We start from the raw sequence: 12,177 nt of genomic DNA, 5'->3' as shown, positions 1-12,177 counted from the left end.
GCATGCCTGGGATGAATCCCACTTGGTCATGGTGTATAATCTTCGTAATGATTTGCTGCATTCTGCTTGCCAATATTTTATTGAAGATTTTTGCATTTATTTTCATTAGGGAGGTTGGCCTGTAGTTCTCTTTTTCAGTTGTGTCTTTCTCAGATTTTGGTACTAGAATAATATTTGCTTCCAGGAATGACTTAGGAAGAATTGCTTCCTTTTCAATTTCACTGAAGAGTTTGAGAAGTGTCGGCATTAAGTCTTCTTTGTATTTCTTGTAGGATTCCACAGTGAGTCTGTCTGGGCCTGAGCTCTTATTCATGAGTTAGGATTTAATTATAATTTCAATTTCATGAATAGAAATTGGGTTACTGAGCAGTTTTACATCTTCTTGACCCAGATTTTGAATTTCATATATTTGCAAGAATCTGTCCTTTTCTACTGTGTTATCGAAACTATGAGTCTAGAGATTTTCGAAGTAGGTGTTAATAATCTTCTGTATTTTCACAGAGTGTGTAGTGATTTCACACTTTTCATTCCTTATTGCATGAATTTGAGTATTTTATTTGCTTTTTAAAATAAGGCTTGCTAGGGGCTTATAAATTTTATTTATTCTGTCAAAGAACCAACTCTTTGATTCATTGATTCTTTGGATTGTTTTCATAGTATCTATTGCATTGATTTCTGCTCTGATCTTTATAATTTCTTCCCTTCTTTTGGCTTTGGGCTTGACTTGCTCTTCTTTTTCTAGATGTTTGAGATGTAGTATCAGGTTATTTATTTGTGTTGTTTTAGTTTTCCTCATGTGGGACTTCTGCAATAAATTTTCCTCTGTGGACTGCTTTCATTGCATCCCACAGATTCCAGTAAGATGTATTTGTATTTTTGTTTGCTTGTAGATATTGTTTTGTTTCTTCTTTAATTTCTTCTGTGACCGATTGATTGCTCAGGAGTGTATGATTCAATTTCCATGTGTTTGCGGTGGGTTTGCAGTTTCTTTTATCATTAATTTCTAGTTTCATGGCACTATGATCCAATAACATGCATGGGATAATTTCAATTCTTTTGCATTTATTTAAATATGTTCTGTGGGCTAGGATATGGTCTGTTTTAGAGAATGTCCCATGTACTGCTGAGAAGAATATATATTCTGATGTTGTTGGAACTCTTCATAGACGTCTATCAAGTCCATTTGTTCACAGATGTGATTCAGTTCTGTTATTTCTTTGCTGATTTTTCTGTCTAGGTGAGCTGTCCCTTTGTGTCAATGGCGTGTTAAGGTCTCCTGTTATAATTGTGTTACTGTTTATTTGATTTTCCATTTCTGTCAATATTGTTTTGTATAGCTTGCGCTCCTGAATTTGGTGCATATATGTTTAAGATTGTTATCTCTTTCTCTTGAAGTTTTCCCCTAACTAGTATATAGTGACTTTCTTTATCTCTTCTGATCATTCTTGGTTTGAAGTTCACAACAGAATAGCTACCCCTGATTTTTTAGGGGTTCTTATTATGTGAAGTTTTGTTTTCCATCCTTTGACTTTCAGTCTATGAGTTTCCCTTTGAGTTAGATGGGTTTCTTGTAGACAAGGTATTGTTTCTTGATCCTTTTTGCCAGTTTGTTTCTTTTAATTGGTGAATTGAGGCCAATTACATTAATGGTTATATATATATATATTTTGACTGTTATCTTTGTACTGTTGCTTCTTTACCTTTCCACTCTGTTTGTCTGCCTTGCTTAGTGTTTTTTTCCTATGTGTATCTAGAATGACATTCAGTATTCTTTGCAGGGTTGATTTGGTGATCATTAATTCTTCAGCTGTTCTTTGGCCTGGAAGTATCTTATTTCTCCATCCGTTTTTTTTTAATTTATTTTTTTATCGGTACTGGGGATTGAACTCAGGACTGCCTGCTTGCAAGGCAGGTGCTTATGCCACTGAGCTAAATCCCCAGCCCTCTCCATCCATTTTGAAGGACAGTTTTTCAGAGTACATCAGTCTGGGTTGGAAGTCATTTTCCTTTAGGATCTGAAATACTTTACTCCATGCTCTTCTTGAATTCATTGTTTGTGATGAGTAATCTGCTGTGATTCTAATAGGTTTTCCTTTATAGGTGATCAGTCTCTTCTCTCTGGCAGCTTTTAATGTTCTGTTCTTATGTTGCACTTCTGCAATGTTATTATATGTTTCGGTGTAGTTTTATTTTGGTTATGGCTATTTGGAGTACTATATTCTTTACTGCTCCATATGTCAGTATCCATCCTCATGTTTGGGAAATTTTCAGCTATTCCTTCTGTAAATAACTGCTTGATATGATTTGTCTTGTCCCCTTCATTTTCATTTATCTCTATCAATCTTACATTGTTTTTCTTTGCATCAACTTGCAGCTGTTGAATTGTTATTTCCTGATTTGTTGTTATTTTTAAAAATCTTTTTTTTCCTGTTCACTAGTTGCAATCTTGTCTTTGGGCCCTGAAGTTCTATTTTCACTTTCATTGAGGCAGTTTTGCCAACTTCCAATGGAATTGTTTATTTCCTGTGTATGTCTGAATCTGCTTCAGGCATTGTTTGTTTCCTATATTGTTCATTCACGATTTCCATCTTTTTGCATTGTTCCTCTAATTTTTTAACTATGGCTTCTTTAGATTCAGCATTTCTTTCATTGCATGTATCATTTCTCCTTGTGCCTGGGAGATTATTTATGATGAGTTCTTTTATGCCTTCCTGGAGCTGTTGCTTTATTTCAGTTCTTATCATTTCAGGCATTTCAGATGTATGGCTTATAGTTTCTTCTATGTACATGGCTCCTGGGCTTGCTTGGGATGGGCTCGGGTTTGAGATTGCATTTTGATCTTTTGTTTTGTCATTTTCCTCTATTTTGAGTTTTGAGGGATATTCCAAAGTTTCCCATGAGTATGCTGCAAATCACCTTGCATGCCTTCAGCTCCTGGGGCTTAGTCAGGCCCATGGAACCTTCCATGCTTCCTTCTGTGGTTCAGAAATCTGGGCTGGGTCCTAACCACTGGGAGCAATGGTCCAAATCTCTTCCTGGGCCAGTACAAGTGTTCTGGAAATCACCTTGCATTCCCTCAGCTCCCAGGGCTCAATGGAGGTGGGTAGGCTTGGCCCAGTCAGGTCCCCCGTACCTCCTGTGCCTCCTGCGGTTGTTCAGAAAGCCGGGCTGGGTCCTAATCAATGGGAACAATGGTCCAAAGTTCTCAGATTGCTCATTTTTAAATCCATGCCACAATCCATCACACAGGCTGGCAGCCATCCTGCCATCTTCCTTCTCTGAATTTTTGAATTCTTGACTATGCTATGCCTGACTATAGGTTTTGTTTGTTTGTTTGTTTGTTTGGGTCATGGTTAATTGGAGTTCTATGTACCTAACTTATCTTTGTATCAAATTCTTTTACTCTACTAGTAGAGTTTTATTCCATTATTTTTTTTACTAGTTAACTATTATTTTTTTTTCTAGTTACACAAGAGGCACTGATCCTTGCTTTATTCCTGAAGAAATATCCACCATTGGGAATCATGTGGGTATCAACACAAAATAAGGAAAACAGAGTCATAAACAGCAGCTGGGCTCATCATGGCAGTGGTGGCAACACAGTCAGTATCAGGTCTTTTCAGGAAGACCTGAGTTGAGAGGACTCCCTCCACCTCTTCACAGCCAAGATACTTGAAAACACTGGGCTATATTTTAAAATTAAAGGTTACAGTGATTAAAAAAAAAACAATAAGATCAAGATATTCAGGGTGGAACAACTGCTGCTTACTTAGTATGAACAATCTAAGAAGCACTGTGTATGCCTTATTTCAAGAAGGTGCATGCAGGGTAGATCACAGCACAGACCCACAAGACACCCTTATTCCCTGGGTCCAATGAAGAATACCCTTCCAGCCAAGTCATCAGGAGACAGAACTGGAGGCACCAAAAACACCAAAAAGAATTGCATCGCTTGGTTTTTCAGTCACGTTCAAAGTTAGCTTATTAGAAAAATAGAAAAGCATTTGTGGTTGGCCATTTTCCATTCAAAACACAAGACAGGGAAAAAATAAACTGTCTCCAGTGTCATCATTTAGACTTTCAGAAGAGTTCTGTGTACTGTACACCCTATGCCACATCCTTACCAACACAGGTAGATGCACAACTAGTGTGCCAGTTACAAGACACAGTAAGAGGCCAATAAGGAGGAAAAGTCTAAGGACAGAAGAGTACCTAGCACCTTGTATTTCTCTCATGTGGTAACAGCTGGAGGAGGACTTGGAGGAGAGGTAGCAGCAACAATCCTCACGTAAGAAAAATGAAATATACATAGTCATTCCATGGATAGTAAAGACAGGCAGTCATGCCAGATCTCATGCTCCAAACAGCCTTTCATGGAAACCCAGGTCTGTGTTAGCCATGTAGCTCAACAGAAGCTCTGAAGGAAAAGTGGCTGCCCAAATGAAGTGTGTCCCAGTAAATGTAGTGTCTCAGAACAAAGGTACAGTGACCTTGCCACAGCATGCTTGATTGGTGCTGAATTCACTAAAGACATATAAAAAAGAACACTGAAGAACACACCAAATTGAAAGAATCACTGTTACAATAACTTTAATTTATCTTGCATTTTACAGAAGTTTATGAACAATTTTTTTAAAAACCTTCCTTACCCCATCATGTTTCTCTGATGGTTTTCAAAGGAGGCAATAAGTATATCAATAGTTTGAGCACTGGCAAGAATCGCAGAACCACTCACCAAAGTTCTTGGCAGCTTTTCTATCTTGTTTTTGATACAACGGTTTATCCACTCTGATAGTAAACCTGTCCAGCTAATTCCTCAGAACACACTTTGAGAAATCAGTGACTAACAAATTGGTTAGTTTTGGCACAGAGCTGTGCTCCCTTGACTGTGACAGCCTGGAAGCCAGTGTTGATGCTGGCAACAGAGTTTTACACTGCACTAAATAGAGCCAGGTGCCCTTCTGCAGAACTGTGTCCAGTGATCAGCCTGTGTGACAGGTGACATATTCCTTGATATATCTTCTTAAGACACTTCCATCTGTTTCTGTTGAAATCTGCCTTTGATTACAAGTTGGTTATTACCATCTATAGAACCACTTGTACTGAATTCTGCCAATAAAAATACAAGAAGATGTCTGCGCTGAACGTGTAATAGTTTACAGATATCTATAAAGTTGACAAGAGAAGTTTCCTTGGTTGCTTCTCAGATGACCTGTGGAGTTTTCATGAAAAATTTTCTTTTCCTTCTTGCAAACATATCTGGATTCTTTTCCCTCATGAGGTTGAATACTCAGTTCAGCAGCTCTTTATATGTGTAGTCTCTCTCTCTGAACCTGCCCAAGCAGAGCTTGTCTGGTTACTAAATGAAGTACCAACATCTTTTTTGCTGTCTTTGTCTTCTAAAACTTCGTCTTTTTCTAGTATTTTATCCTCATCTGGGCACTAGACATTCTTCTTTTTATTGCCAAGCATAATATCAATATCCTCTGATTCAGCTGGCTCTTGGATGTCACTTAAGACCCTTTATATCCTCTTCTGCTTCATCAATATCAAACAGCTTTTTCATTTGTTTCTTCTTTTTCTTTTGATTAAAGACATTCAAGTCATCTAGACCATCAGAAGCATCTTTCTTCCTACTATCCTCTTGAATTATCTCCTGCTCTTTGGTTGACTCCAATCAACCTTAAGCTTTTCTTCTTTGTCTCATCTGTTGTTGCTGTATTGATTTGTCACGGTCCCTTGCTAGTTTTGATAAATCATTCTTTTCATGATCACCAACTAAAAGCCTGTCATCTGTATCAGAGATCCTGTCCTCACATTGGCTTAATCTGCTTCAAATACTTTCAATGGGAGGATAAAAATCCCATATCATGTTTAATTATCTTGCCATTTTCTTTTGTTTTTCTAGTTTAGTTTCTGGAGTGATGTTTGTAAGTTGCTTATGGTAAATTGCTTTATTGCTACTATCTAGGACCCTTAGGTAATGACTATTTCTCCAAGGTATCTCCCAGGGGTAGCTGGTTTTTAGGTTTTCAGTATGTTAGAAGATCCCACCTCTTCAATTTGTTGGGGATGAGAAGTTGCCTTTTGTTTGGGCCAGTCCCTTGATCTTTGGCATTATGCCACAGTATTTTCTGTAACCCACAGTTAACTGCACTCTTGGAATATCAGGATGAACAGCTATTTAGCACAACTGTGTTGCACTTGTCTATAGTGATGCCAGTACAAACTAACGCAGTCTAGAAAATGAAAAATAGAGCTAACCATTAATTTGCCACTTTTAACCATATGAACTAATTTTGTGATTATGTAACAAAATCTAAAACAAGCATACAAGCCCTTAATATTTCAATTTTGCCCTTAAGGGTTAAAATTTAAAATGGCTTAACCAGAAAACAGAAGTGTGGAAAGAAAGCAGAAGTAAGGTTGGAGGCAAAGGGGGATCATGCTAATTTTGAGAAACTGGTGCAGAAGACTGGAGGGAAAGAGAAGAAAGAGATAAAAAGAAGAACGTAACAGAACCGCAACCACAAAGAGGCTAGAAACCACATTCACATTCATACAAAAACAAGATTAAACAATGCAAGAGAAAAAACTGCAAACAAAATGTACAAAACAAAGACAAATGAGAAACCAGGCATGATAGTGCATATTGTAATCCGAGCACTCAGGCGGCTGAGGGACGAGGATAGCCATGAATTTGAGACCAGCCTGGACTATAAAGTGAGCTCAAGGCCAGCCTGAACTGCATAGTGAGACCTTGTCTCAAAAAGACAAAACAGAGAGAGAGAAGAAAAATTCCACTTTCAAGTTTGTCCAGGTTTGTCTCTGCTTTCACTAGCAAACAATCTGTGGAAGCAGAGTCCTGATCCGTGATGATCTATCCCAAAAGGCCAGCAGTAGCTTTTTGGCAGGGTAATGGATAGTCTCTCCACAAGTCTGTACTTTCTGGCCCAGGTCAGTCACCTTTGGCTCACCACCTTCTGAGCACCTTCTGCAATGTGAGGCCTACTGGGAGCCATTAGATAGAGCCAGCTGCAGTTCTGAGTACTGATTTTAGCTGACCCATCTCCAGAATGGTTCCAGGCCAAATGCTCTCTCCCATGGAAAGACTGAGCCCTTTGCACTCACTGCCAACCAGGGCAATCCTTCACAACTGCTGCTCCTCTCCAAGACTGCTACCCCCCTCCACTGCTGCATCTCTCTGCAGAGGCCTCCTGGTTAGTTAGCCACTTCTGTGTGTCTGCAGACTCAAACCACTCCTGTCATGCAGGGAGACCTCCTTCTCCTTCTTCATTGAAGTGTCTCTCTTCTTTCTCTCTGTGGGCCAGAGAAGAATCAGGTGGATGCCACGTTCATTTACTAGGCGTTTACTAGGCATCAATCATGCTTTAGATTCTTTTTGGGTCCAGAGGACCCACTTTCCTCCTTTTTTGTCTTCTCCACATTACTATATTTCAGTGTCTGGATGGCAACTCTCTGAAAGGCTCTTTCTTCGCTGCTTATCACTCTGCCATCTTAGATTTTACCTCCCACTTTTCTTTATGGAAGAGTAGTAAGTAGTTCAGTGGGCGTAAATATCGTATTTTCTCTGTCCATCCATCTTTTGTTTTTTGTATTAATATTAAATTAGAAAACTCCTCCATATGATTTATTATGCCTCATGTGCACATATATTTATTCCTCCTTTTAGCTGCATATATTGAGTTGCATTATTAACCCTATTTTACAAATGAGACCTGAAACTGTTAGGGAAAAACAGACCAAACGTGGGAAAAATAGCACTGAGAAGGTTTAGGAGGCCATTTATTACACTGGTGGGCTTGACTGGATCACTTCCAAAGAGTCATAGCCCTGCCAAGCTTGGTTCTGGGGCTTTTATGGGGAGAGCAAGCAGGAAGGTACAAAAGTAGATTTGGTGTATCATAATTGGAAGGTTGGGTGACACCTTGGGTTGCTAAGGGAGTTTAAACATTTTGGGTTACATTGCAAGGTCATCAGTTATACACTGCATGAGTTATACAAAGAAAGAAATGTCTTGTTATCAGGCATGTCTGGACATGTCTGCCTACTTTGGGATGGTATTCTTGGCAGGCTTTATTTAAAGTTTTGATTTCCCTTTCAAAACAGGAGTGGTTTCTTGCCTAGAAAGTATCTCTTGAATCATTAATCCATGTGACTGACCATTAATCCTAAAGTGTCAGGGTCACTGGATCAAGAAATGCCTAGTGAGTGAGAGTGGCATGTACCTGAATTTCTCTGGGTGGGACCTGGAAGCATGGCCTTGGGGAATATAAAAACGGTCTCTTCCTCATTCCTTTTTGGTGTTGTTCACCTGCAAGGCTCCCCAGCTGTCTTGAGCTAGTAGTTTTGCTCTGACATGCCATCTGCCATTATGTGCCTGTATTGGATCCAATTTAATGTTGATTAAATTTCTACAAACCATGAACTGAATTAAACCTTTCTATCAATTGTGAGTGCCAGATGTTGTATATTAGCAATGCAAATGCTCACTGATAGAGGATTTAAGAACCTTTATTCACTGTCCAATACACATTACTTTGCAGGACTCTAAGTGAGATTTTCAAGTAGTGCAAAAATTATTTTTAAAATGATTGATTTTTAAAAAGATTTTGGCTGTTCATCACTTAACAAATCCTCTTGTGTTTTCACAGTGAGAAAGTTGCAGATCACCAAGTCAAGGATTGCTTGGTTCAGCTGAAATGTCACTTTACATGGGAACTGGTAATTGATGACAGGGAAATATTTGATTTAGAAGGCAGGACCTTGGAACACATTGAGAGTCTAGACAACAAGAACAATGTGGGAATGTACAACCTCCTGGCCTATGTGGAACACCTAAAAGGTCAGAATGACAAAGCTCTGCAGAGCCTGAAAGATGCTGAAAGCTTAATCCAGAAAGAACACACTGATCAATCAGATGTGAGAAGCCTGGTGACCTGGGGCAACTATGCCTGGGTGTATTACCACATGGGCAGGTTGGCAAATGCCAAGAGGTACCTGGACAAGGTAGAGAATGTTTGCAAGAAGTTTTCAAGTCCCTTCCGCTACCTGATGGAGTGCCCTGAGATGGACTGTGAGGAAGGATGGGCCTTGCTGAAGTGTGGAGGACAGAATTATAAGCAGGCTCAGGCCTGCTTTGAAAAGGCTCTTAAAGCAGAGCCTGAAAACCCCGAGTTTAACGCTGGATATGCTATTGTCACCTTTCGCCAAGACTGTGATAAAAGTAATGTAATGTCTCTAGACCCCCTGAGGAAGGCCATAAGGCTAAATCCAGATGACATATATATCAAGGTTCTCCTTGCAATGAAGCTTCAAGATATAGGAAAGGAAGCTGAAGGAGAAAAGTACATTAAAGAAGCCCTGAACAGTTCATTTCAGACCTATGTCTATCAATATGCAGGCAAATTTTACAGAAGAAAAGGCTGTGTGGATAAAGCTCTTGAGCTGTTTAAGAAGGCCTTGCAGGCAACACCTAACTCTGCCTCCCTGCATCACCAGATTGGGCTTTGCTACAAGGTGCAAATGTTCCAAATAAAGGGAACTAACAATACACGGAACAGAGAAATTATTAACAAATTGTTACAGTTGGCTATAGATGAGTTTCAAATAACTATAGCTGACAGGCCCACATTTGAGATGGCTTATGTTAACCTGGCTGACGTGTATGCAAAAATAGGCCAGTATGAAAAGGCAGAGGAAAGTTTTCAGAAAGTGTTACGCATGGAGAATATTGCTGATCACTTACAGCAAGAGATCCATTTCCGTTATGGCTGTTTCCAAGAGTTCCACAAGAAATCAGAAGACAAGGCAATCACTCATTATTTAAAAGGTCTCAAAATAGAAGTAACATCCTTTTCCAGAGATAAACTTCTAAATGCATTGGATAAATTGGCTAACAGACGAGTTCAACAGAATGTTCACGTTGTGGAAAGCATCAGCCTCCTTGGGCTGGTCCAGAAACTGAAAGGGGACACAAATGCGGCATTGCTGAGCTATGAGAAGGCTCTGAGGCTCACTGAACACCTGAATCCTGTGTTTTGAAGGACAACACACCTGTACTGATGTCACATGTTCGTTGCTAAATGTAACAACAATCTCTTGTAGTTGCTGCCTCCAAAAATATTAATGCACTAAATGCATATTAGTTCAATACAGCATATTCTCCACTGCCTGCCCAGCCCACATTCTGTCCTTCCCATTATGTGTCTTATGCCAGGAGCATCAACTTGTCAGCACGCATCCCTGCGCTTGTTGACTATGGATGATTCATGCTGCTTTGCACACCTGTCAGCAACTAGATCAACAAGAATAGTGTTCCTTGTGGATATGTAATAGAAGTAAAGAGCTTCCTTCCTTAATCTGTTGGTGTACAGAGCAGAGGACACTTCCAAAGGGAAGTTGTTTTTTTTTTTTTTTTCACGTGTCCTAAAGCCTTGTAGTGAAAGCAATTTTTCTTTACACAAGTCTCTTCTGCATTTTCTGTCCTAAGGATCTATATAGCCCAGATACGTTGCTTGACATTTATTTATAGCAAGCGTGGCCCTTGATAAATGCATTTTAAAGTGGGAAAAGTGAATATGCAAGCTGAACATGACACAAATAGGTTTGTGTAGTTTTTAGAGGACTATTGGGTAGTTTGTGTAATATAATCTTTTCCTAACCCCCAAATACTCACCCAGTAAGTGTACTGACACCAAAATTTACTTTAAGTATATTTGGGCAGATATTTTTAAAAAGTGGATATTCTGTTGAGGTAGGAGATTAGGGCATGCCAAGGAGACTGGACAAAAGGGTATGACAGAGAGCTGTCTAGTCACAGCACAGAGTAATTTTGCTGTGCTGGAAATGACATTAAAGAAGGATATAAAAGACGGTGACCACTGAGTTCACAGCTTCTGTGGTCCCGTTGTTCTTGGAGTGATCCATCCTCCATTGGTGTGTGTCTTCACTTTTCTTAATTCTTCTTGTACCTCACTTTTTCTTCCCTTCTTTCCCTTCTTCTTTTACTTTAAATAAACATTGAATAGCAAGTTCATTGACTGTTCCATCTAGTTTTTTGAACAGAACAGCAAGAGCTTGGAACCAGACGATACTACACCATGCTACAACACTGTATTTGCATGAATGTTGGAAAATGCAGAACCAATATACTGTATATAGCCTGAGGAGGCCTGAAGCAAAGGAAGTTGTGCAATTAAACATAAGGCAGATTTCTGAAAAAAATAGGGGTATGTGGAGAGGTACTTACTTCTATACATTGTAGAATTAAAAATTTGACTTGTGTCACCTTGACCCTACAGCATGTGGGAATTGGCATGGCTGGGGGTCATTCATGTGATACTTTGGGATCATACAAGTGACAATTATTTCTTCTTTGTTGACGACAAATCAGGCAAATTTCATTAAATTCAAACGTATGGAATAGTAGTCCATGAATATTGGCCTTAGATATGACTTGCGTTCACTAATCACTCCTGGAACTTTTTACCTACGACCATAACACAACCACTTATAAGGGGAGATTTGCCTCCACTGGTGCAGTACATGTAAATGGGAAATCTGAGGCCCCATCTATACTTCTTGAGAAACACACAATGTGATTTGAGTTGCCACCCATTCTGCTTTTAGTTTGGCTCTGTTCTGATTTTTGCTAAACTAATAGCTGCTCTTCCTCGGCTGATCTTGGCATCGGGAAGTAAAGAGGTATTTAAAATCTTCTTGGCCAAGTTCATCACAATGTAGTAAAAGCATACAGCTAGTTGGTAAGTTGTCAAGATGTTAGGCTTTGTTATACAAAATTCTCTCCTTACTTAATACTGAAAAGTTTTCATGACACTAGGTAGTAAAAGAAAGACCAGTTTCCCTACATACTGACTGTGAATGTGTATGGGAGAATGTGTACGGGAGATACTAAGGTAAGTCCAAAACAGGCTATTTGAAACCACATCTTCCACACACAGGAACGATTCAGTGGGACATAATAGGTTGGTTAGCTGAACATATAGTCAATGCTGCTCTTATCAACAGCTCCTGATTAAGGCCAGGGACAGAAGAAATAGATAACTAGAGGGTCTAGAGGAATGTGTGAATATCCCTATTAAAATAAAAAACAATGAACAAAATTAATGTAAGATTTATCTGTGTGGCAAGTAG

At 39.2% G+C, this 12,177-nt stretch overlaps 1 protein-coding gene and 1 pseudogene across 2 annotated transcripts in view; one reads left to right on the top strand and one right to left on the bottom strand.

Moving 5' to 3' along the window:
• Nucleotides 1–11,059, top strand: part of Ifit1b (interferon induced protein with tetratricopeptide repeats 1B) — a 68,572-nt gene extending 57,513 nt beyond the window's left edge. For both annotated transcript variants that reach the window (XM_063239481.1, XM_003473855.5), the window contains exon 2: nucleotides 8,676–11,059. In XM_063239481.1, coding sequence (XP_063095551.1) covers nucleotides 8,676–10,065 — 1,390 coding nt within the window. In that variant the 3' untranslated portion in view covers nucleotides 10,066–11,059. The remainder of the gene's footprint in view (nucleotides 1–8,675) is intronic.
• On the bottom strand, nucleotides 4,837–7,022 carry LOC106028479 (eukaryotic translation initiation factor 2 subunit 2-like; annotated as a pseudogene).
• Nucleotides 11,060–12,177: the final 1,118 nt, after the last annotated feature.

Source organism: Cavia porcellus, unplaced genomic scaffold (assembly GCF_034190915.1).
Source record: "Cavia porcellus strain 051 isolate PalLab524CR breed Dunkin Hartley unplaced genomic scaffold, mCavPor4.1 scaffold_28, whole genome shotgun sequence".
Taxonomy (NCBI): domain Eukaryota; kingdom Metazoa; phylum Chordata; class Mammalia; order Rodentia; family Caviidae; genus Cavia; species Cavia porcellus.
Note: the sequence above shows the minus strand (reverse complement) of the source record. Positions and strands in the feature narration are given on the sequence as shown.